Source organism: Zeugodacus cucurbitae, chromosome 4 (genome assembly GCF_028554725.1).
Source record: "Zeugodacus cucurbitae isolate PBARC_wt_2022May chromosome 4, idZeuCucr1.2, whole genome shotgun sequence".
Lineage (NCBI taxonomy): Eukaryota > Metazoa > Arthropoda > Insecta > Diptera > Tephritidae > Zeugodacus > Zeugodacus cucurbitae.
This window is the reverse complement of record NC_071669.1, coordinates 6,553,883-6,578,992: the sequence shown is the minus strand read 5'-3', so window position 1 is coordinate 6,578,992 and position 25,110 is coordinate 6,553,883. Positions and strand designations below refer to the sequence as shown.

Here is a 25,110-nt window from a genome sequence, read left to right as displayed (position 1 = left end):
TTCTTAAAGATTATGCAGGGTATTTCTTGCAATAAGACACAGATGGACAGGGATATGAATATTATATATTGTGAAATAAATTCGACTAATGATTTTGAACAGTATAATATAAATAATCGTTAAATGGTTGAAACATTTTTACTTCTTGCAACATGTTGCTGCAACATTTTTAATATGAGTGTTGAGATGATGCAACTGAGGATGTAAAGAACTGTTATCTGGGTGTAACTAATACATTTCGTGAAACATGTTGCAGCAACATTTTTAAAATCATACATGTTGCTGTAACTTTTTAACAATCACATGTTCTCGTGGATATATGTTGCGTATTAATAAAAAACCAATACTTCATAGAAGTTATCTGAACGAAATTATTCTTACTATGCAACATGTTGCAGCAACATTTTAATATATATGAATAAGTTTCGTACAACATGTTGCTGCAACATTTTAACAAACATACTTGTTGTGTACTGATAAAAAACTGTAATTCAGAAAACTTATCTAAACGAAACTATTTTTACGATGCAACATGTTGCTGCAACATTTCAATATGGGTATTCGAATTAGTTATACGAAGAATCGTTAACTGTATGGAACTGTATTATACTTCTAACAACATGTTGCTGCAACATTATAATACATGTTGCCTACTAATAAAAACTCTACTTCATCGAAATTAATGAAAAATACTTAACATTTTTAGTAAAATTGAGATAACTGTGTTAATATGGCATTTTCACAGCAGTCCAAAATTAAATGGCATGTGAGATCAAACTGATTATAAACTTGTTTATGGTTTATACTCAAAAAATGGGCTTGTCTCACAAGCTGGGAAAAAAATAAATATATGAAAAGGGTGTTGCCTGCTTAGATAACGTTTATCTGAAGATGTAATGAGGAACAATATCCGTTACAATACTCATATGTTGCACAATTAAAAATATACGTGGTAAAAATCGTGAGTATATACATTTCTATATATGTGTATATAAAAATTAACGCTATGTGTCTAGACATGAAGAAATAAGTAAAATTATAGATGTGGGTTGCTGATTGAATGCATTGCTTGACATGTGAATAAAAACAGTATAAAAGAGGAGAGGAAGATGGAAAAAAGCAAAATTATGCATATGTATTTTTTTATCTTTGTGTGTTTAGATATTACAAAGGTTTATAGAACTCACTTGATACTTATGAAAATATACACACATGTGAACAAAAAATTTCAATATTCTTACTGTACTCATATAATATGGACTGACTCGTATAAGAATACTGACAACGCTCAACGTACTGGCAGAAGCGAAAACAAAAAAGATATGTTTAAAGAAAACACAATAAGAATGGCAACTCGGTCAAGCTATATGGCTGTGCAGAAACTGGGTTGAGAAGGAAGCTTCTAAACGATAGCATAAGCCCTATGGAAGACAAATAATGCGAGTCAGTAAAAGTGTGCAGTAAAAGCAATTTAGGGAAACCCTCTAAATGCCAAACTGTTGCAAGCAGTACAATACACACGAATACATACAGCCAGAAGTATGTAGAGCCAAGCCCAGTTATAAAAACAAAGAGCATAAATAAACAGCCAAACAATACGCCAACTGGCCAACTGAGCTGACAGTCAAAGAAAGAAAAAAGGTGCAATTTATTGTGCGGGCACAAAGTTGGAAGGAGCGTCAGGAGAGAGGTGCAAAGTCTAAAGGGTTAGCAGACAGCACTAAACTAAGTCAAATTGTATGTGTGTGTGTGTTAAGTATGGCAAATGAGCAAAAAGAAATTGCAACAACAATAATAAAAATAAAAGAATACGAGCTAAATGTGAAAGATAAGTTTGTAGAACGCACGCATATCAAGCACACATGGACACGGTTTGTGTTTATATATGTACGAGTATGTATTCTAAGCAAGCAATGGCATTTCAAAGGTTTCTTGGTCAAAGAACTTTTGCAGCCAAGCCCACATGTGCATAAATTTGCGACTTTACTTATATATATATACTTGTATATATATCTTTTATTTATATAGCATAAATGTATATACATATGTGCGCTTAGTTAAAACGAAGTGTGGCAGCTTAGCACACCTGTGTTTGGCTTTATACGTACAACAAGTGTTTTGGTGCAGAAAAGCTTTTGCTAGTGTTTTTTCCTTTGTTCGTTATATATGTACATAAATACAGTTTTGTTTTATTTTGCGGTTTATGCGCACAAAAAATAGTTTTTACCATCGCCTGCGGTCAGCACAGCTAACGTTTGTCTATGCTCTTTACTCACTCACTCACATTCACTCACCGTCGTTACGTTCGCTGTCATGCTTCCGCTGCTGGTTTGATGTGACGTTGATGGGTTGTGTGGTATTGATTTGTACGAGTATATGGGTGTGTGTGGCCTGTGGCATGCCACAGGTATGCGAAAGCCATAAACGAGTGTGCAAAACTATATAGGGTGGGTTGAATATGAATTTGGATTTAAAAGTTATTCAAAATAATAAAAAAAAATTTATTAGAGATTGAAGAAGAAATCAGGACAGCTTCTGTTATTAAAAACGAAAAAAATATTTTTTTATAAAAAAAAAATTATTTTTATTTTTTTTTCAATTTCACTGAGAATACATGTGCCATATACAGCCTTCCAGAGTGCATCAATAGTGAAATAAAAAAAAAATATTAAGTCTACAACTTTGCTTCCGCCGTTTTCCAATAGATGTCTCTAGGGTCAAGCACTGGTCGATTAAATCGATTAAATCGTTTTACGACGATCTTGGACATTTGTGTCAACATTAACCCAGCATAATATTTGTAGAGATCTGTTTGCATCCCAAACTTATTCTCAACTGAAAATGTCAATTTTTGAGCCGAATTCTCGACATTTGCGGAAATGTCTCTAGGGTCAAGCACTGGTCGATTAAATCGATTAAATCGTTTTATATCGATCTTGGCCATTTGTGTCAACATTAACCCAGCTAAATATTTGTAGACCATAAATAAATAGTTCTTGATTTTTGATGTACCCATAACTTATTCTGAGCGGTGAACACAGTTGTCTGCTGCTGAAGAACAAGTTATTCCATGTCAAAACAAACTCATCATGCAATTCTATAAATACGAAACACCCATATTTGCTACAAAATATAGGTTAAAACCGCAGTAGAGGTGCACGCAAACCAGCAGGCGATTTGTGACTAATATTTGGAACGCCGCTTACCCAGACAGCAGTCACTTGTTTGGTCTGTTAAAGCTTAACACAGAAACCAAATGCGTTTGAAACCAAGAAAATAAAAAAAGGAATAAGAATAAGCACAGTTCTCAATTGAAGAAACCGCACGTCACGACAAATATCTACATATGTATATAAACACCTGTGTATGAAATAGGGAAACCCTATTATGTATTTTTAATGAATTTATTGTTGGAAATTGCACAGCAAGGGAACTGCATATTTCTTTTTTATTATATTTTTTTTATTTTATCTCTCTCTTGCTTCACCTTATTCTACTTACTATGCACTTTTTAACATCTTTGCAGTTCTTTATTCTATTCGCTTTATTCTGTTGCCGATTGACGCAGAAAATGCGGTCAACCAGCACTTAAAAATTAACAGGCTTCATTCAAGTGAGAAACACAAAATAAAGCAAAAGCGCCAAGAGTGAGTACAGAATTTTAAGGTTGAGTGGCGTGCATTAGAATATTGTGTTAGTCATTTACTAGTGTGTGTGTGTGCGGGTATTAGGTGCAAAATTTAATAGTATTTTGAGGTTTTTTTTATGAGTGAATGGCGCTCTCATTGGCTGGGAAGCTGCATGCGATACTCGAAGATCTTTCAAAATTGTTAATACTGGTATGTGTGATTGTGTAGATTCATGATATTCATGTATATAGAAGAATTTGCTTGGGAATGTCTTAAAAATTTTGTGAATGCCTTTTGCAACCGTTTAAGTAGCTACCATTTCGGCATCTTTGATATATGACTACTGGTATGTGAGAGTCATGACATCTATTTGCAGCTTCTTGACATTCCTAGGAAGCAGTAAAATTTATGACAGAGCAATATTCAAGAAGAATGCAATAGAAATGTAAACAACTATTTCCTCGCTATTAGAAGACCTTAAGTACTGTAATGGAAATTATCAATACTTTGGTAAGGAAATTAGAAATAGTTAGGAAGCTGAAAGTTGTCGATCCAATAGTTTGTCTAATATATGATTATACGAGGTGTGTTCAAAAACCAACGGGAAATTCTAGACGATTTTCGTTTGTTAAAAGCTTATAATTTCTTGCTTGTTCGTGAATTCTTAGCCAAAAATAATTCTGGAATGATGCCCCAGCCTCGATATGCGCCAGGCATGCAGGCCACTTTTTCCGATTTTACAAAAAGAAAGAAGAGCTATTTTTCTGAAACAGTTTTTTTTTGAACACACCTAAAGTCGCTAACATTTATGGTTCCATTATGGCAAGTGATAAGCCTGCTAATAGATTGCTTTCAAAAGGAAAATACTTCGGCTTAAGGGGCTATACCAGTGTAACCCATGAGAAATTAGGCGATTTTCGTGAATTTTTTAAAAGAAAGTACTCGATCGAGGTATATTTTCAGCTTTATTAAATTTTTTTTTACAAAAATATTGAATAGTCACAGAGTTATATGCAGTCTTCCGTGGTGCCAAGAAAAAAGAAAAAAGTGCATGATTCTGGCCGAATGAGTAGCTTAAACAAAAAATATTGAAAAACTATTCAAAATACGACTTTACCGTTTTTCAGGATATTGACAGGATTGAAAGTATGAACTATCGAATAAGCAAAAAATAAAAAAACTCGGTTTTTTGAAAATGTCACACTGGTATAGCCCCTTAAATCAAAATTTTTATACTCTCGCAACAAATGTTGCTAAAGAGAGTATTATAGTTTTGTTCACATAACGGTTGTTTGTAACACCCAAAACTAAACGAGTTAGATATAGGGTTATATATACCAAAGTGATCAGGGTGAAGAGTGGAGTTCAAATCCGAATGTCTGTCTGTCCGTCTGTGCAAGCTGTAACTTGAGTAAAAATTAAGATATCTTAATGAATATCTTGGCACACTTATTTCTTGGCGCCATAGGAAGGTTGCTTTCGAAAATGAGCAAAATCGGACCACTGCCACGCCCACAATATGGCGAAAACCGAAAACACATAAAGTGCCACAACTAAGCCATAAATAAAGCTATGGAAATAAAATTTGGTATGAAGGATCGTACTTTGAAGGGGCATATTTGGATGTATTTTTTTTTGGGGAAGTGGGCGTGGCCCCGCCCCCTACTAAGTTTTTTGTACATATCTCGCAAACCAATAGAGCTATATAAACCAAACTTTCTGCAGTCGTGTTTTTTAGCCACTTCCTAGTACAGTCCAAAAATTAAAGAAATCAAAGAAATCGGATCATAACCACGCCCACATCCCATACAAAAGTTAGGTTGAAAATTACTAAAAGTGGGTTAACTCACTAACGAAAAACGGCAGAAACACTAAATTTCACATAAGAAATGGCAGATGAAAGCTGCACTCAGATTTTTGTACAAAATGGAAAATGGGCGTGGCGTCGCCCACTTATGGGTCAAAAACCATATCTCAGGAACTACTCGACCGATTTCAATGAAACTTGGTTTGTAATAGTTTCCTTACACTCCAATGATATGTTGTGAAAATAGGCCAAATCGCTTCACAACCACGCCTACTTCCTATATACCAGAACTTTGAAGACAATCTGAATTGTTTACTTTACAATATATAAAGTAAGTACTAGTAATAAAATAACCAAAAACTTATGATGTTCTAAATATATATATTTACAGAATATAATCTACATATAACTTTGCCCAAGTAAAAGCTTTATTTTGGCAAGAGTTAAATTTACGATCACAAAGATAAACATAAACATGCATTTGGAAAACGCAATTTACTTAACTTGTCACTAATTGCTTTAAAATTACTATTTGTCATGCGTAATCTAGTCTAATTTCCTTTAAATCTGGTTTTCTAAATCAATTCCAGCTATGCCACCCCACAATTTAAAAACATTGCCTTAAATGCCATGCACAAATTTTCCACACACACACACATACACACACTGCGAATGAATACAAATTCGTTTTTGGCTTCGCTTTGCAGCTGAGCAGCATTTTTTTCTAATTGGCATTCTTGCGGCACAATACAACAAACACCAGCAACAACAACAAACCGCTGTGATATTTAGAAAAACTAGGCGGTAAACATTTGGTAGGTGTGTCCCTGGCCTGTGCCGACGTCGCCAATTTAGCCATTAGCTTAGCAGGTTTGTTGCTTAAGTCTTTCGTTGCAAGTTGGCTGCAGTCAAGTCAAGAGCTACTCAATCAGCGCATACCAAAGCGTGTGTGTATGTATGTAGTAGATGTTAGAATGAATAAAAGCGTTTAGTAGATTTAGATGATTATATTGGTATGTATGTGTGTGTGCCTGTGTATGGCATTTTAGTATTCAATTCAATGCTATGCGCGCCTTTAGTTGCGCCGCCATATTAGTTGGCAGCTATTGTGGCATGTGTGTGTGGAAAGTGGTATGCGCGTTGCACTACAATAAGTACAATAAGTTGTATGCAACTGAAATTTATTAGAAAAGTTAGCTTGAATTTTCTAAAACTATTAGCTTGCCACTATCTCCGAACTGGGGTAAGTGTGTTGTTGTTGGCTTAGTGGTCTAGCTGATTTACGTATGCGCATGCCACACATTGACTTTTGCCGCGTATTACCTACATTCACTATTCGCCGGTCAATGAAAGTGTTAGACACACATACATATGGACGAGTGCGTCGCATATTTCATGTGGCCCGTCTGTGCTGTGGCCACGGTAGTCAATAGCCACGAGGCAATTTGTCCGCTTAAGCTGTTCATTGCAGTTATTTTTTTAACTAGATAGCCATCACTAAACCGGTTGCATTCGTATGCATAGCAAGCAGTTCATTTGTTGTTCTTGTAATTGCGCAACTAATTATGGCTCGTAAATTATCTTGATGTAGTTTCGGTATAAAAATGCATATCCAGTAATGGTTTTATGCTACTTTTTGTTATTGTTGCTTTGTGAATGGAGAGTGTAAAGTGAAATATTTAGAAAAATAAGCGGAATTTACTACTTTAATACGTATTCAAATACACATATATTTAAGGCAAGCTATCAATCAATATTCGTTGACAGCATTCTAGTTAATGATTTCGCTGTTTTGTATAATATTTCACTTTAGCGAACACTTAACTTTTGCTTTCAATACTTTCTCGCAAGCAATTTATAATTTTTGCTTTCGAAACATTTTAAGATTTTTACTGCTATTTCAAAGAAAACAATAAAGTAAGGGCTAAGTTCGGGTGGAACCGAACATTCTATACCCTAGCAATTTATTTATGTGATTTGTTTTTATGAAAACACACAATTTAAGCCATACATTCGGCATAAAGCCTTCTAGAAGAACGAAAATCATTGTATTAGGTTGTCCCTTCCGTTTTTTGCTCTTTATTCAATGCTTTATAAAATGTGTTCAAATCCTCCCTCCTTATTTGCGAAGAGCTTGGACAGCCACTTTTCACAAGCCTCTTTTAAGTTCAAATTTACACCACCAAGGGCGTTCGCCATGGACAGGAACAGGTGGTAATCACTTGGCGCTATGTGCGGGCTATATGGTGGATGCGATAAAACCTCCGAACCGAGCTCCCGTAGCTTCTGACGAGTCATCAACGAAGTGTGTGGTCTGACGTTGTCCCGGCGGAACACTACACCCTACCTGATGGCCAATTCTGGACGCTTCTGATCGATCGCCTGCTTCAAGCGGTCCAGTTGTTCGCAGTAGATGGTAGAATTAAGCGTTGGCCATATGGCAGCAGTCCCTTCCAATCCCACCAAACACACAGCAAAACCTTCCTGGCCGTCAATCCCGACTTGGCCACTGTTTGGGACGATTCACCGGCCTTCGGCCATGACCGTTTTCGCTTGATATTGTCGTATGTGATCAATTTTTCAACGCCAGTCACCATCCGCTTCAAAAATGGGTCGAATATCTAAACTAATCATGCACAGTGTCGTTTTGTAGGTTATGTCAAAACCTTTCGAGCTCTGTAGCGCTTTATACATAGCCGAGAAATTCAAAAGACAAAAAGGCGTAAGGCGAACCTAATATATGTTATATGAGGGATGAGATAATTTCTGATCCGATTTCGCACATTTCTGCTACATTATATTCAAGGCTATACGCTCATTTAATTTTGGTAAGATATCTCACATATTAACCGACATATACAGGTTAAAGCTCACCGGATTTGATAATCCGAATATAAGGTAAATCGGAGCTGGAGAAGTTAGGACCCGACGCACTGTTAGAAAAAAATATTCGCTTAGAATTTCCTCAAAATATCTGAGAGATTTATCTACTTTTTTGGTAAAAAATTATTCAGTGGCACATGCACGATATCTGTGGCCTTAAAATATCTGAGAGATTACCTTTTTGGTAAAAAATTATCCAGTGGCACATGCACGATATCTGGGGCTTTGAAAAATTGTAATCGCTTTTTGAGAATTTTTATAGTAGTGATGCCATAACTCAGATACCTTGATGTTGTGCAGTTGATCTAGATATATATGTATATAGTAAAGTGATCAGATGAAATTATGCGTTATCCATTGGAACATGCTCGATATCTGGGGCCTTAAAATATCTGAGAGATTTATATACTTTTGTGGTAAAAAATTATCCAGTGGCACATGCACGATATCTGTGGCCTTGAAAAATTGTAATCCCTTTTTGAGAACTTTTATAGTAGTGATGCCATACCTCAAATACCTTGTTGTTGTGCAGTTGTGTTCCGGTATCTTTATTAATTCTTGATGTATATGTATATAGTAAAGTGAACGAATCAGATGAAATTAGGCGTTATCCATTGGCACATGCTCGATATCTGAGGCCTTAAATTATCTGAGAGATTTATCTACTTTTTTGGTAAAAAATTATCCATTGTCACATACACGATATCTGGGGCCTTGACTGTTAGTCCCTTTGCGAGAATTTTTATAGTAGTATACCTATAAAACTAGGTATACTACTATAAAAATTCCTTACCTTGTTGTTGTGCAGTTGTGTTCCGGTATCTTCATTAATTCTTGATGTATATGTGTATAGTAAAGTGAACGAATCAGATGAAATTAGGCGTGATTGTTAAGCGACTTCGTCCATTTTCTGTTGGTAACCGCTGGACAAGGAAATATTAGGTACAAAATTTTAATGAAATCAGAAGCAAAAAAGGGCAACGCCACACCCATTTAAAATTTTTTTTATAAAAATCCAAGTATATCCCTCTCAATAGTGATCCTCTGTACACAATTTTTTAGTTATAGCACTTTTCAGCTTTTGGTTTAACGCTATTTTGTCAGCGTGGCAATGCTCCGATTTCGTCCATCTGTCATGGCGCACTTCAATCAAGAATATTTAAACTCTTTCAAAATTATGAATTGAAAGAGTTTTGTTCCTTGAGTTTTTTTTTTCTTTCTTCTCTACCATAAATTATTCAGCGAAAAGTAAGTCAATTGAGGTCAAAAAAGTATTCAAAACAAAAATATTACAGAAAATGTGTCAAAATAAAAAATAAAATTTCTTTACAAACAAAAGCTAAAAAAATAAAGATGATGACAAAATCCAAATTACACTTAAAACTCACTGTCAATGTTATGCGCACGAGCAGCGTCGCCACTTACACACTTACAGCGCATCCACCAAAAAATAAAAGAAATGAAATATGCACAAATAAACTCCCGACTTGCTGTCATAAATGTATGTACGTACGTACAGAAAACAACGACAAAATCGCACGTTCATGAACGAATTAATTGCAGGCTGACAAGTATTTTGTAATTAAATTTGTAAAAAATGACATCACACATGCGCGACTGCGCAACAAAGACAGGTTGGGCGGGCAACAAAAACGCAGTAGAAATAGCAACAAATGGCACTCAAGTAATAAAAACACGGGCAATAAAATAATTTGATGGCTGACAACATTTTGTGGCGGCGGCCGTTGAATTGAAATTTCGTTTGTGGCAGCGGCAAATGTGTAGCAACACACATGTAGAACTGCATAGCATGGCACAACAAAATAACACGCAATCAACGTGCCACAGCATTTAATAGCAAGTTGGCGTTAATGTGGCACAAAATGCCAAAGCAATAGTGTTTTTGTTTGTTATTAATTGTGGCGCTCGCAACAACAACAACAATGATTTAAACGGTTTGGCCGAATTTAAAGTGTTTTAATGTGAAATAATCGTGTGTGTGTGTGTTGTGCGGAAGGCAGCAGGCGGAAAATGAGGTGATAAATGGTTGTTTGGCAATAATTTTTTTAGTGAATAAAAAATATAAAAAATTTAGAAAAAATTAAAAAAAATGTAACGTAATAAGCTTCTAGTTTTTCAAAAAAAAAAAATGTTTTTTAGAAAAATATTTTTGAAAATTTTTAAGTAATTTAAAAACTTATTTTAAGTGAACCTTCATCTTTCTTTGCGATTCACTATTGCTACAAAGTGATTTTAAATCTCCAAAATAATATAATTTAGTTTCAATGACCACTTCGAGTTGAACAAAATTTCCACTGAGTGCACTTCATTGTTTTCAACCCTTTGTAAATAAAATATGTCAAAAAAAGTTTTTTTTTATTTTTTCAATTTTTATAAAAGTGCTAAACTGTCATACACATCTCGTGACATGCCATCAAAGCGTTGTCATTTAGTTAAAAAAGATTTCCACACAAAACCGTCAACTGCTTTCAAGCGTACTCATACCTACCATTCGAAGCGAACGTCATAAACAATTTGCAGTCATAAATCATTAACATACCCGCACACAATATAAATATTCATTTACCACATAACACATTCCAGCAGCAGCACCAGCAAAGAAAAGCGAAATAACGCAATTTGTACGTAGCACATATAAGCTTAATTAGCCGCCTGGTTGCGCTGGTCACCGCGCATGCGCGCATTTTGCGGGTTAAACAATAGTTTAATTGTCTGACAGCGCTATGTGATATGTGAGTGCGCGCAGCAATAAATAAATATAGTAAATGTATATTCAATATACATATGTGCATGTTTATTTGTCGTTTCCGCCTTTCAAATACTTTTCTTAGTAATCTTTGGTTATTTAACCATAAACACCTACAATAAATGTGTAAAATTATGAAAAAAGAGAGAAAAAAAATGTTGAAGAATGTTGCAAAAGTAAACAAATTAAATAACACTTTGAAACACTTTAAACAATGACAGCGTCTCAAGTGGCGGATATACATACACTATGAAGGAAGAAATAAAAGAAATAAATAAATTAGCGCAAAGCGACAAAAATTGTTGGTAATAGAGGCATTTTGTACATACATAAAAATATTGCGTATTAGAAATTGAGTAGAAAAATGGCACTTAAAGCTTTTCAAATTTGTTTTAAATCTGAGTTTTTTTAGAATTTTTTCGGGGTTCCTTGAAAAGACAAAACTTTAAATACTTATTTTTTCAATTCTTTAGGTCACATAAAAAAATAATTCTCATCGATAATTTCATTCGTTCTACATAAATTATAATAAACTATAGATTCTTTATGCGTGTATTCCAAAAATAACGGGGATTTTCGAATTTTTGAAAAAATATTCATTCTTTCTTCTGCCTTGATGATATATATGACTATAGATTATCTATACGTGTATACCAAAAATAACGGGAATTATCGAATTATTGAAAAAAATATTCATTCGTTCTTTTACATTGATAATGTCGCCTACAAAAAAGTCTCCATTCGATAGTATACACTTATGTCAAAACACTTCTCAAACTCGATTTTTGGGATAGCCTTTGACTCTTTCAGCGATTCCTCGTTTGCTTATATAACGATTTCCTTTTAAGGTTCTCTTTATTTTGGGAAAGAAGAAAAAGACTCATATCTGGCGAATATGGAGGATGGGGCAACGTTACAATATTTTTTTTGGCCAAGAAAGCACGAATAAGCAGGAAAGTGTGAACTTTTAACAAACGCATATCGTCAAGCTCATAAAAACTATCTTACTTCTGCGGCTTGTGTATCAACATACTACAAAATAATAATAATTGGAAATTATCAAATTCCCTTTATTTTTTGAACACACCTCGTAAACATATTTCGTATTACAAATTTTGTAGAAAATTAAATTTAAAATTTTCTTAAAAGTTTAGGGATAAATTGAGGTTTTATTAAAAGATACAGCTATGAATCTTCTATCAGTTATCACCTATCTTTTTTTATGGGTCAGTAATGACTGCTTTAGTTTGTTAGCTAAAATTACTATAAATATATACATATAAGTATAGAAAATGTATAATATAGTTTTTGTTGAACGATAAATGTAAAGTAAATCGTTTATGAATATATAATTTCATTAGTCTTATACCAAGGTGTGAGAACAATTTCTGCTTCTTCAATGTGTTAAAGATCATGAATGCCAATTAAATGCTATTTCAATGAGTAACTCATAAAATTGCGATTAGCATATCACTTTTTTGAAGTGCAAACTACTCATAGCTATTATTAAAAGTCACGACGTATTGGGCGTGTATGGCATGCCAATGCGCATTCCAATAGTATGTATGTGATATTGTGATAAAATAGAATTTATAATTATTTATATGTTTGCAAAAATAAATAATAATGTTTGTTTACTAAATTGATTAAAATGGGCGCCGCTTAGGAAGTGATGGCATTTGACTCAATAGTATGGGAAACCAGCGAATACTGTATCTGATAAGTTAGGGAGAAATATGTGATTATATTGCATATTCTCGTTAGAAAATTTAATTAGCATTTATCAACAATTATATTATATGGTATCCAATGAAAACAAAAAAAATGTTTGTTCTGAAGCAATGTTAAATTTCAGAGCTTAAAGCTCACCATTGTTTTAATAAAATAAAAATTTTATCATAGAATAAAAATCCCAAGTACAAAACGTTATTTTATCACTTTTTAATAGCGCCAAAACATTTAGCTTGCATTCTCATTTAATTTGAAATTTTAAAATTTATACCACACATATGGATTTCTTTTTTTTATTTCTATTTATATTCGCCACAAAATTAATTTCGAATCTTTTCATCTATTCTTTAATGTGCCATATTAATTAATAATAAAAATAAGATTTGCATTTGACACACATACCAAAGTCATTGACTACGAGTTTGTGATGAAAAAAACAGCTGCGTGATCAACCGACAACAGCGCATGCCCAACGAGACAACAGAGAGTGGAAACCATGCTAACGAACTTTAGAATTAGAAACGCATTAGCATATTAACTAATCGTTGATCGAGCGTTAAGTTAATGAAATAAGCGAGATAAAAGTATGCCTTGTGCTTAGAAATAAAAACAAACAACTGAAAAAGAAATTTAATAATACAATAACAACTATTTTTATTAGCTTAATTTTTCCTGAGTTGTGAGAAAGTTTCTCTTAAAAGAAAAAAATTATGCGGCGCTTAATTTCTGTAAGATATACATATATTGTTTATTAAAATAATAAATAAGAAAAATAAGAGACATAACAAATTTGTTATGGCATGTTTCGAACACAACAATAATACGAGGTGTGTTCAAAAAATAACGGGAAAATAATTAAAGCGCCGTCATTTTACAAGGATACGAAAAATCGTTGATAAAACCAAAGGCAATCAATCTAAGTTGAGTTTGAGGAGAGTTTCGACGATTGGTAGAAGCGGTGGCAATCGTGCCTAATATCGAATTTTGAAGACAACAATGTTGATATAGACGCAAAAATAAATATTTTTCTCAAAAACAAAAAATACGAAAATTCCCGTAATTTTTTTAACACATCTCATATACTACTACTTGAACTTGTGTGGGTTAGCTTTTGTTAATATTGTGAGTCTATTTTTAAATTTTGTTCTGGTCTCAAACGACTCTTAGTGTCTTTTTCCGAAGTGAAAACTTCAATTAAGGAGCCGTTGCCCGATGTTATTAGCTCTGAGGTACAAATTTGGGTTGCTTTTTCTTCGAAAATCATTACTTTTATGAGCTCTATTCGGTGTTCCTTTTGCAGACGAATTAAATGTTCTCTAAGTCATTAACGAAAATGTGTTTAGTCGACCCATAAGAGTAATTGTAATCCACTAATATATTTATGACACCAACCTTATGTTTTTGAGTGACATTTCCCTCACTTTCTCTTTATCAAAAACAAAATAATTCTGCTATGTGTTTCCAAACTTTTAAAAATGGCAAAGAATCAAACAACTAAGATTGGAAATCTTAATACAAAATGTAGTAAAAACTTTATTTAATATTATTTTTCCTTTCATTGCAGAACATATTAGAGAAATTCAATCCCGGTGCACGTCAACTCATCTCCTCCGGCAAAGGGTATTTGAAGGCACTGCATGGTGAGTAAAAAATACATCAAATAATTGAAAATACAACAAAAATACTTCACTGCTAAAATATCTAAGTATTTTACGGGTTTTTAATAACGTTCGCCTTTATCTTCTTCTATATTGCTGCACAGGTGCTGCATCTGCGTCACGCCTTTTCAATGAAGCATTAGCCAAGCTGGCCATGAATGCACAACAAAGTGGAACTAGCGATATTGGTAAGAAAAACGAAGATAATGTAGAAATAATAATTACAAAAAATAAAAACAACAACAACAAGTAAGGAAGGGCTAAGTTCGGGTGTAACCGAACATTTTATACTCTAGCAATTTATTTATTTAACTTTATTTTTATTATATAATACACAATATGAAACACATATTCGTCATATACAATATAAATATATAAAGTCCATTGAAAGTTGGAAACCATAATATTAGGTTAGAAGCACCGAGGTCCTCGTGTTCGATATATGGGGCCTTAAAATCCTATGGTCCGATTTCGGCGATTTTTAGAATGGGTCTGCCACACTATTAACATAGTATTTGTGCAAAGTTCTGCACCGATATCTTCACTAGTACTTACTTTATATATTGTAAAGTAAATGATTCAGATTGTCTTCAAAGTTCTGGTATATAGGAAGTAGGCGTGGTTGTGAAGCGATTTGGCCTATTTTCACAACATATCATTGGAATGTAAGGAAACTATTACAAACCAAGTTTCATTGAAATCGGTTAAGTAGTTCCTTGGCTTTCATCTGCCAATTCTTATGTGAAATTTAATGTTTCTGACGTTTTTCGTTAGTGAGTTAACCCACTTTTAGTAATTTTCAACCTAACTTTTGTATGGGAGGTGGGCGTGGTTCTTATCTGACTTTTTTCATTTTTGTACTGTATTAAGAAATGACTTAAAAAAACGACTGCAGAATGTTTGGTTTATATAGCTCTATTGGTTTGCGAGATATATACAAAAAACCGATTTGGGGGCGGGCCACGCCCACTTCCCCAAAAAAATTACATCCAAATATGCCCCTTCATAGTGCGATCCTTCATACCAAATTTCATTTCCATAGATTTGTTTATGGCTTAGTTATGGCACTTTATGTGTTTTCGGTTTTCGCCATTTTTTGGGCGTGGCAGTGGTCCGATTTTACTCATTTTCAAAAGCAACATTCCTATGGTGCCAAGAAATAAGTGTGTCATTACGATATCTTAATTTTTACTCAAGTTACAGCTTGCACAGACGGACGGACGGACAGACAGACATTCGGATTTGAAATCCACTCTTCACCCTGATCACTTTGGTATATATAACCCTATATCTAACTCGTTTAGTTTTGGGTGTTACAAACAACCGTTATGTGAACAAAACTATAATACTCTCTTTAGCAACATTTGTTGCGAGAGTATAAAAATAACAAGACAAACTAGGAAGCATATACATACATATATATGTATATAAGTATAAACAGCAACCTCATCGAGTTGCATGTGTTGCTAGAATAAGTTGCGGCAACATGACGCTGATTGCTGTAACAAATACGAATATTACCGAGCAGTTATCGACACGCTTGTCGCATGCTTTCGCAAGCGTATAAGACACTGTTTAAGAACAAGTTGATTGCTCATTTGCTGCTGTTAAATGTTAATTATAATTGATAATTTTCAGTTTTTTTTTTAATTTTTCAACATTTATATGTGTTTCCCATCAACATTTGCAAAGGTTTAAACGTTTATTATTCGTTTATTATTTTTTAAGGTGCGGCATTGATGAATGTTGTCAGCGTTTACAAAGAAATTCAAGAGCAACAAATGAATATTGTGAGTAATTGCGCTGCTGACTCATGGCTAAACGATTTTGAAATATTTCATCTTTTTCTATTTGCTTATAGTTGAAGGCTTTCTATGTTGATTTATTGGTGCCATTGGAGACAAATTTGGAGAAGGACACAAAAGTTGTGCAACATGAACAGAAGAAATTCTTGCAACAGCACAAAGTGCGCATGGAGAGCTATCAGAAGGCCGTTTCCACAATGAAGAAACAGCGCAAGAAAAAGGCTAGTCCTGAGAATACGGAAAAGGAGTTGAGGGTAAGTGAACTGCTAAATAACAGTGTACACAGTGGAACCAAAATGCTTAAGTATTAAATTTACTTTGTTGTATCACTAACAGAATCTACAAATATTGGAAGATCAAAAGAAAAAGTTGGACGCATTTTGCGAACAAAGCTACAAAAATGTAAGTAAAAAACAAGTAAGGAAGCGCTAAATTCGTTTGTAACCGCACATTTTATACTCTCGCAGCTTTAAAGGCCACAATGCAGTTGTCTGCAAAACTTTAAAATAAATTTTGTTTAATAACTCATTTGTAGAACTGAAATTGAATTCAGATTACAAACAATTTAATGTTTAAAGCATTTCATAAATTTATGGCATCAAACCATTTCATATTCCTAACAACATGTTCCCTCAATGAAAATAAAATGTGTCCAGTATTTGGAAAATTGAATATCACAATTGATTACATTGAGGGTATGAGAAGTCCTAGATTAGTTTCATATAATTCGCGTATATTTTGTTCTTAAAAGTGAAATCTACATTAAATATCTGTGCAATTACTATTTTTTAAGAAAATAACTTTAGGTTGAATATGCTAGGGTTACAGCTGTGAAAATTCCCTTTCATATGATACCCAGATCAACAAAATCCGTTCAAATTTGCCGGTGTTATGACCATACAAAGTGTTGAGGAACTCCACTGGATATTCAACTGTCACCAACTTAAATCGGATACCGAATACCGGATACAGGAAGTGGATGTTAAAATTTAGCGGAAATCGTAAAGACGGAAGTGAAATCCTCCAAAAGGATATACCAAAGATACAAAATTTTCGAAAGAAGATATCTTGAGTAATTAACATGAATATTTCCTGTTTGTGAACAACTTCCGTTCGTTCCACATCCGCATCCTTTGTCAGACTTCCGTTTCCTGTAATCGATATCTGTCTTAAGTTGATGTTTGTTTCGTTTCCGGTTCCGGTGATTCAACATCCGTTAACATGAATATTTCCGGTTTGTGGACAACTTCAGTTCGTTCCACATTCGCTCCATTTCTCAGATTTCCGTTTCCTGTCGAATCCGATATCCGGTTCCGGTGATTCAACATCCGCTATAGGCATTTCCGTTGGCCACGGAGTGGTGCACCTTTGAATGATCATAACTTCGGTTGATATGAACCGATTTTGATGATCTGATGGTGTTATATGAAAGAGAATTTCCACAATTATAACACTGGCAACTCAAAACAGAGAATATTGCAACGTAGTATATAAATTTATTTGCTAGTATTTACTTACCACTTCACAACCCTGCAGTCCGTCTTCTCTTTTATTACTATTTACGCACGAAGAGATTATTTCGCAAATTGAAAATTATTATATTGAAAGGATGGCCTCATTAGATGAAAATAGTATGTACTAAATTTTGTTGAAATTATAAAATAGGTCATGAGAAATGGTTTTTGACCCCATAAGTGAGATGTGCCATTCATATTTTCCCTTCTTTATAAAAATCTGAGTGCCGCCTATCTGTATCATCTTTTTCATAAAATGTAGTGTAATTTTTGGTAGATATTTTCAACATAACCTAAGTTTGAGGGGTGGGCGTGGTTATTATCCAATTATACCAATGTCCCGTGTATCCGATGGAGTAGTAAAGGGAAATGTGTCTTGAAAGTTTGATTTCTATAGCTTAGGTCTAACTTGACGCGGACAAAACTATAATACTCTCTGTGCAACATGTTGCGAGAGTATAAAGAGGCACTGTATGTGTAATTTATTTAATGAGCAACATGTATGAAGAACACATTATCATATATGAACGATAAACAGCGCATTTTAACATTTCTTATGAATTTTGATTTCGATATACGCACACCTAATAGGCCATGACACAGGAGCGCCGTCGCTACGGTTTCGTGTTGGAACGTCAATGTTCCATCGCCAAGCATTGGATGGCCTATCACAGCACTGGCAAGTTGGTAATTGATAACAATTTGGAAAATTGGCAAGAAATTGCCGCTTCACGTGAAGTGATACCAGCAGCTGCAGTATACGAAGGGGGCGGTGGCGGTAGCTACAGCACAGCCAGCACTGGCAAAAGGATGGTGAGTAGTGGCAATCAAAATACATACTTATACAATATATATATATGAGTTGAGATTTGTACGAATGCATGATTGTTACTGTAATTTGCTGTTACGTGTTTTGTTTTGTTTTTGTTTTTCGTCTTTCTTCACATTCGTTCACACATACCTCACTCTAATTGTGTTAATTGTATGGCCTTAGGAGCGTCTCAAAGACGGTGAGGACATGCATGCTGCCGGCAATTCGTCGCAGCTGAAGAAATCACGCAGCGTTGACGCGCCCTACGGTGATATGCGTACTTTGCATGAGAGCAATGTCAGTTATACGCAGAACTCGTTGCCGCGCGCCAAATCCGATTTCAATCTGACAACAACGACGAACTGTGAGTAGCACACACTCATTTAATAATAAAATAATATTTTTATATGAAAAACTTACTTTGTATTCGCAGCGAACGATCATGTCGATCACGGTCAGTGGGACCAACGGCCCGTCGTGAAAGCGCTCTACGCATATATGCCTTCGGGTGAGAATCAGTTGCCGTTCGAGGAGGGCGATCGCATTGCAATGGTCGGCAGCAAGGCTAAAGGTTGGCAATTCGGTGAGAATTTACGCACGCAAATGTTCGGTTGGTTCCCCATCGCCTACACTAATGCTGAAGGCGCGGGCGAGCGTGAGAAGTATCGCTCGAGCGAACGCCATAGCGAACGCAGCAGCGATCGTTACGAGAATGTGCATTACGAACGTAATGGTGGTATGCGCAACTATCATGATCAATATATGTCTGAGACGCATATGGATCCTGCCATGGAGAGCGATTCAACATACCGCCGTCGCAATAACAGCGCCGAGGAATCATCGCCAACACGCATGTTCGGTGACACTTTCAGAAATCAAAAGAAGGTATGCGATAAACTGGCTCTCTGTGATCATTAGTATGCTAAAATCTCTTATTTTCGCTTTTGCAGTATCGCGCATCAGCCGGCGCCAATCCACGTCCCGGTCCGCCACCCACACTCCCCGCACCAGTGCCATCGAATAGTCAGAGTCAAAGTGCCAGTCGCATATTGAATACATCGCAGAGCTTCTGTGGCGCCTCCAATGGCGCGCCATCTGTGGTGGAGCGACGCAAGCAACACAAATTGCAAAATGGACCACAAGCCGCACATGTGAGTTATGGAACTCTTTAACGGAGTTCCACTCTGAACTGTTAACACTTTCTTTTTTCCTCTAACTAAAGAATCGTTCCATTCTCTCTGCCAAACAGCAGTCCACATCGATGAGCGCTGGTGGCAGTCAAATGAAACCCGCCGCGGCAGCTAAGACTTCATTGCATAGCAGCAATGACAGTGGCTTTGCCAATGAGCCGCCACCACAACCTGAAGTCGACTACTCGGATGAAGAGCAGACGAGTCGTGTGCCAATACGGTGAGTACGGAGTACAGTATTAGATTTGTATTGCAGCTATTCATGTTTTAATTATTCGTTAAATTGTAACTAACTTGGCTAATAAGCTACTTATTACTTTGTCATAGCTGCTAAGGCACACTTTATTTATAATTTCTTTAACCTTTATTTTATTAATGAACTTTTAGTTCTCAAGAGACAAAAAATGTAATGCTCATTTCTTAAATAATTATTACTCATCTCTGCATAGTATCGGGTGAATTGGGATAAGTTTAAAATCAAGGGTTAGGTTAGATGTCGCTGTTTGCAGTAATGATAGAGATCACTTGCTTCCTACTTGGGTGATTAGGATGCTTAAATCACCTACTCCTGCTCAAGAGGCCCTCATAGCCTTTCGCACAGGAGTGAATTGATAAATTAACCGGCCTTTGCTCGATTAAAGCTCTGATTTAGATCAATTTTCCATACAAAAATCTGTAAAAATAAAAATGTATAATAGCTGATCGTTAACCGAGTAGCCGGCTGTGCGAAAGACAGAAAATGGTTGATCATTATAATCTTAATGTATTAAATAATTTGGCTATGCGAAAATGCTATCAGGCATCGTCAATTTAGTTTCTTGTTATTCGCATTCATTCCACTCTTCATGGGCAACAGCCATACGCCGTTAGATTATATCTATCTGATCTTGCGTTCATCTTATGCTGTTCTTCAGAACTCATTTTTCCAGTTCCCAGATAAAGGGTTCAAAGAAAAATGGTCGAATCCCATAATTGATAGAAAATATATATGTACATTATGGGATACAGATCCATACTTCCAAGATAGATCGAATAAAATTCATAGATCTTGCGTTAAAACAATCAATTAATAAATGCGACTTTCCAAAAAGTAATGCGGGCAACAGATTATTAATTTTAGACTATCGATCTCGCATAATTAGTTAAGTAATCTTTTCGAAGATGGGGTTAAGATCATAATTTTTTAGCCCAAGTATTTTAAAAAACAAAACTTTTTTGTCTCTCTCTTTTTTTATTTATTTCTAAAACCATTTTAATTTTGTTTTCTTTTTGTAACTCTTTTCATTTCATGTCCCATTCATCAATTTTATGTTGCTAATCGAAATTTGTTGCATTACCTTGTAAAAATTGCATCATAAATACAAACGTACAATGCTAATCCCTGAACAATTGAAAACCTTCACCAAAATCACACTCAAAAACCAAAAAAACTTGGTTGAACGAAATGCTAAAACCAAACAACAAATATATATGTACATGCGTATATATATTTGTAACGACGAATGGATCACTGCCCATCCGAACTCCATATTTCGTATGAAATATACCAACAACAATAGCCGTCGTGCCGATACCAATTCTCATGTATCACGAGATGTTGCTTCATGGACGTTGAATCGTAATTTCCGTAACAGTGTCGACAGCCAAATTGATGATAAAAGCTTGCACGGACTGAGCCGACGCAATACGAAGATGCGTTACGATCTGATTGCCAGTGATGATGAAATATTGCAGGCCTCAAGTAGTGGCATAAAACGCACGAAATCGTTTTGGAAATTCGGTGGACGCAATGAAGATATATTGGCTGGCATGTCGCTCTGGCAGCATCGCGATCTGGTGGCGGCACCAAACCTAGAGGAACTACGCACAGATAGTCCACAGAGTAAAGAGAATGGACATGTGGAACACGAAGGTGATGTTGAGGGCGAACGTGAGCGAGAGCAAGAGCATGGACGTGAGAACGCACGCAACGTAAACGATAAGAACGGCACACTAACGAAGTCACATTCGAACAACTCAACATCGTCGACGGAGAAGTACCGCAACGATAGTGTGACCAGCATGGAAGCATACGAGGACGATGAGAATATCTATGGCATGAGTCCGGTGGTGAAACGTGAGAATATCATTGTACAGAATCGCAATTCGATGCAATCGAATGCGACTACAATGCGCGCTGAGTACACACCGAAATCGCGCATGAAAATTATGAAGACAATCGAAATCGACATAGAGAATCCAACAGAGAGCGAACGCCTGAGCACCATCAAACGCGGACAGAAGGAATATCAGAAAGAATATCGCGAGAGTGCGGGCATGATGCCACAGGTGAATATGAATACGATGCGCGCCAATACGCATGCGCGTAATGAACATGAGGGTAAAAGCAAGGCTGGCATGGGTAGCAGCATGCAATCGTCGCGCAATACGTTGAGCAACAGTCATAAGAAGCATCAGACGAACAATGTAGAAACCAGCGCTGGCAAGCATCCAAATCTACAACAGATGAAATCGAATGGCAGCGGCAGTCAAACGCAATCGCGTGCCAAACAACAAGAATTTCCAAACTCCACAGAGGATGAGGAGGGCGACAGCGATGACAATGGCACGCTCAAGATGAGTGACGTCAACAACTTCTTCGACGATATCTCGCATGAGAATACCACAGGTGGCATGATTATGAAAACAGTTAAACGCAAGGATATACTGAAGCAATACTACACCAGCGAGGATGAGTCCGACGATGTTGAGATCAAATCAACGAGCTCCGATCCTTACGACTGCATAGTGATCAATGATCATTTGGTGCGTAAGGATGAGAAACATCGTCGCCAGATGCACAATTCCTATCAGGAGCACCAAATGGAATTTCAAACATTTCGCGCAACAACAACAGCAGCCATGCCACAAGGTAATAAGAAGAATAAATTGAATGGTGGTGAGCAACGGAATGGCAATGGCGTACAATCAAGCGCTGGTAAGTCAAAGAAACACCAGGAGTTGCAGGACAACGAGCGAGAACGAGAGCGGGAGCGTGAACGTTACAGCATGAACAACAGCTCAACACTGACAAGAAACTCCAATGCAAACGCCAATTCAGCTATGAACACACCGACAGCAACGATACTGCCACGCACGCGCCTCATGAAATCCAGCAATATGACAAGTATGACTTTGGAGCGTGCGTCCAAGAATAAAACGCGCGAAAATGGCCATATGAATGGTGGTGGTGGCGGTGGGGGTGTTAGTGATAAGGAGAAAAATCATTATGGTAAAACATATGGACCGTGGTACGACTTTTGGGATCAACAAGATCAACATACGCTTGTGAGCCAAAAGTCAATGCATAATGGAAAGATGTGAAATGATATTTTAATGGGTTGAAACATTTTTTTCTTCTTAGCAATACGCACAAGTGTTGGTATTGGTTTCATATGTGTATATGTACAATACATATGTAGTTGAAAAATTAGATTATTAGCGCCTACATATTAATTATAAATTCAGCGATAGAACCGCGTAAAATTAATATTTGAACTTCTATCAAAGGTTAAGACTAATTTAAAGGTGTTAGCAACAATGTTGCGCAAAATGTTGCTAAGGGTTTTTGGATATTTCATTTTGTTGTACGGCAAATACTTAGACAATTTATTCTAATATTTAAAATGTTGCAAAAAAAAATTTCATAATTTAAAAAAAAAAAAAATCGCAAAATTCCAAGCAACATTTTTAGCCGCATGTTGCTGGAAATATTTTTTTTATACTCGATAGTAGCAGTTTAAAAAGTGATGCTAAATTTCTAAATATCGATTATGATTAATTTTATATAAGGCGATTTCATTATTTTAGAAAATTTTGGGGAATTCGGGAAAATGGAAACATTTCAGTGACACATGTTGCCAGCAACATTTCATGATAGTCTACGCGAAAATGTTGCAAACATGACTTTAGAGAGCCTAAAATTATTTGGGAAATTTAAAAAGAAAAAAAAAAATTGTGCAACATGTTGCTAGCAACATTTCATGATATTTTCTGCGAAAATGTTGCAAACATGACTTTAGAGTCTAAAATAATTTGGGATATTTAAAAAGGAAAAAAAAAAATTGTGCAACATGTTGCTAGCAACATTTCAAGATATTAAATGCGAAAATGTTGCGAACATGGCTTAGCGCCTAAAATTACTTGTGAAATTTGTAAAAATAGAAAAAAATACTGTGACACATGTTGCCAGCAACATTTCCTGATATTCTACGCGAAAATGTTTCGAACATGGCTTAGCGCCTAAAATTATGCCACATACCATAAATATATAAAAATTATAAATTATATTATATCGCTCAAATATGTTTTCTACTCTACAACAACAATTACAACAAAAATTATAAAAATCTTTATTGAAAGTGTACAGGTATACACCGATTTACTGTTCTATCTAATTACCCATACATATTTGGTTCATTCTAAACTAAGAAAACGCAAACTCAGTGTACATTGAACCCATTATTAATTGTTTTTCGCAATTCATAGCCAACATTAATAATTTTTGTATGTGAAATATATGTCGAATAACTTCACTTTATTTTTATTTATATAACAAAACAAAATATTAAATTCCATTTAACTCAACTTTCATTTTAATTTTCATAATGTTCCATTATTTTTTTGCACCGCTGCATCAGTACTTGCCATCGCTCGAATATGCCTAAAAATTCGCTCATTAATTGTGCTCCCCTCTCATTAATTAATAATTCGCTATGCATTTTAGCTGAAATATAAACTAAACCCTTATTCTTTATATTTCCTTTTTCTATGTGTATTTCTAGAAAGGGTGGTGCCTACCGAAACATTTACATAGACTTCTAAAACAAGAATTACAAATACTGTTAACACACACATAAAAAAAATCACAAGAAACTCTTCACACAACACATAAAGACAACAAGAAAGAACAAACAATCTGGCAGCACTACATTCAAATGCCTATAAAATATAAAAACAAAATACACGTTTTTTATACAAAATGAAAAATCCAACAACAACAACACCATGAAAAACTGTTTGTAACCTTGTAACCCGATGTATGTATGTATGTATGCATTCTAAGTATATATAATATTAAAATAGTTTGTAAATGTGTATAGAACATTGTCGTCTATCAATGCTATTTTGTAAAACTGTTTTCGCTAATTAGAAAACGGCGCTAAAATTAATATTTTAATATTTCATAATGCTGGATATTTATGTATATAAAAACGAAAAATCTGTTGATTTTCTTAACACAGATAGTAATTCTTAAATGAAATTTGCCTTTATCA

The 25,110-nt window shown here is 35.3% G+C and overlaps 1 protein-coding gene across 10 annotated transcripts in view; it reads left to right on the top strand.

The window, feature by feature from the left end:
- The window catches only part of LOC105208364 (brain-specific angiogenesis inhibitor 1-associated protein 2), a 73,355-nt gene that overhangs the window by 47,925 nt on the left and 320 nt on the right, over positions 1-25,110 (top strand). For 4 of the 10 annotated variants that reach the window (XM_054228775.1, XM_029044613.2, XM_054228774.1 and 1 more), the window contains exons 3-13: positions 14,382-14,457; positions 14,580-14,663; positions 16,204-16,265; positions 16,337-16,534; positions 16,617-16,682; positions 18,386-18,607; positions 18,789-18,969; positions 19,039-19,490; positions 19,556-19,756; positions 19,828-20,015; positions 21,355-25,110. In XM_054228775.1, the coding sequence (XP_054084750.1) occupies positions 14,382-14,457; positions 14,580-14,663; positions 16,204-16,265; positions 16,337-16,534; positions 16,617-16,682; positions 18,386-18,607; positions 18,789-18,969; positions 19,039-19,490; positions 19,556-19,756; positions 19,828-20,015; positions 21,355-23,158 (3,534 nt within the window). In that variant the 3' untranslated portion in view covers positions 23,159-25,110. The remainder of the gene's footprint in view (positions 1-14,381; positions 14,458-14,579; positions 14,664-16,203; positions 16,266-16,336; positions 16,535-16,616; positions 16,683-18,385; positions 18,608-18,788; positions 18,970-19,038; positions 19,491-19,555; positions 19,757-19,827; positions 20,016-21,354) is intronic. The other 6 variants (XM_011178155.3, XM_011178144.3, XM_029044635.2 and 3 more) reach the window with 6 other exon arrangements.